This window comes from Vigna unguiculata, chromosome 4 (assembly GCF_004118075.2).
Source record: "Vigna unguiculata cultivar IT97K-499-35 chromosome 4, ASM411807v1, whole genome shotgun sequence".
In the NCBI taxonomy this organism is placed as follows: domain Eukaryota; kingdom Viridiplantae; phylum Streptophyta; class Magnoliopsida; order Fabales; family Fabaceae; genus Vigna; species Vigna unguiculata.
Window position 1 is genome coordinate 29,391,203 of NC_040282.1, and position 1,638 is coordinate 29,392,840.

General features: G+C 47.6%; 1 protein-coding gene across 1 annotated transcript; it reads left to right on the forward strand.

Moving 5' to 3' along the window:
• Positions 1 to 672: 672 nt before the first annotated feature.
• Positions 673 to 1,345, forward strand: LOC114180697. Its single transcript, XM_028066998.1, has 2 exons — positions 673 to 1,096; positions 1,194 to 1,345. The coding sequence occupies exons 1-2, from the start codon at positions 673 to 675 to the stop codon at positions 1,343 to 1,345; spliced, it is 576 nt and encodes a 191-aa protein (XP_027922799.1).
• The last annotated feature ends 293 nt before the right edge of the window (positions 1,346 to 1,638 follow it).

Genomic DNA, 1,638 nt, shown 5'->3' on the forward strand with positions numbered 1-1,638 from the left:
GAGAGGCAGAAACCAATTACTTGGGAGGTCTTTAGGAGAAAGTTTCTCTCTGAGTACTTCCCTGACAGCGTCAAATATGCTAAAGAGGTGGAGTTCTTGCAGTTGACTCAAGGAAGCAAATCTATGGCTGAGTATGCGAAAAAATTCAAGTATCTCAGTCGTTTCTACAACATGCCGCTGGATGAAGAATGACGGTGCAGGAAATTTGAGAACGGTCTCCGTGGAGATCTTCGGCTGATGGTGACTCCACTGTCCATCAAGGACTTTGTAGCCTTGGTGGAGAAGGCTAAGGTCATGGAGAAGATGAAAGTGGAGGTGGAAACTCAGCACCCACACCAACAGAGAGTGGGAGGACCATCTGGGTCCAAGCATAGGCACGAGGAGAGGAGAAAACCCTATACTAGGCCCCCTTCCTAGTCTCAGGGGTCTAGGGAGTCTTCTTCCCAGCAGGGCAGGATTCAGTGCTACCAGTGTGGGGGACCGCACAAGAGGAATGTTTGCCCCCAGCTTGCAGGCTTCAAGAGGTGCAACAATTGTGGCAAGGAAGGCCACTTCGGCAGGGATTGCCCCACCCTCGCAAGGACAGCGACGCGTACCACAATTCTGGCCCCAGCCCAGAACCAATAGAGAAGGGGAGGCAACAAGCCTCAGGCATCGGAGAGAGTGTACGCCATGACTGGAGCGAAGGCAGCAGGCTCAGGTAACCTCGTCATGGATCATTGTGTGATTGCTGGTAAATCTACATGTGTATTGTATGACTTTGGAGCAACACACTCTTTTGTGTCTAAAACTTGTGTGCAAAGGTTAGGTTTGCTGGTTTGTGAACTACAATGTGACCTTGTGGTATCTACTCCGGCATCGGGTTTGGTCAGGACATCGTCCTTGTGTACTAGGTGTCCAGTGAAGGTAGAAGGACGCAGGTACAAAGTGAATCTGATTTGCCTACCTCTACAGGAGTTAGAAGTGATCCTAGGAATGGATTGGCTCTCTGCCAATCGTATCCTTATAGACTACCGAGAGAAGAAGTTGTTATTTCCCAACTTAGAGAAGCCTGAATTGTTATCGTCTCACGGGGTTTTGAAGGAGCTACATGACGGTGCTCAATGTTTCCTGATCTTAACACATCTAGAGGTAGATGGAGGAGAGATAAAGTCTGTCATACCAGTGGTAAGAATTTGAAGACGTGTTTCTAGAAGAAGTACCAGGGTTACCTCCTAATAGAGAAGTGGAGTTCGCGATTGACATGGTACTTGGAACCGGGCCAGTGTCGATGACTCCATACCATATGGCTCCGACAGAGTTGGTGGAACTCAAGAAGCAGATAGAGGAATTGTTGGGAAAGTAATTCATACGACCCAGTAATTCGCCTTGGGGAGCACCAATATTGTTAGTGAAGAAGAAGGATGAGAGTTCACGTTTGTGTGTGGACTACAGATAGCTGAACAAGATGAGTATAAAGAACAAGTATCCTCTCCCAAGGATAGACGATTTGATGGACCAACTACGTGGAGCAGCGATATTCTCGAAGATAGATTTACGGTCGGGATACCATCAGATTCTAGTAAAGGCAGATGATGTGCAGAAAATGACCTTTAGGTCCAAATATGGACACTACGAGTACGTGCTTATGCCTTTTGG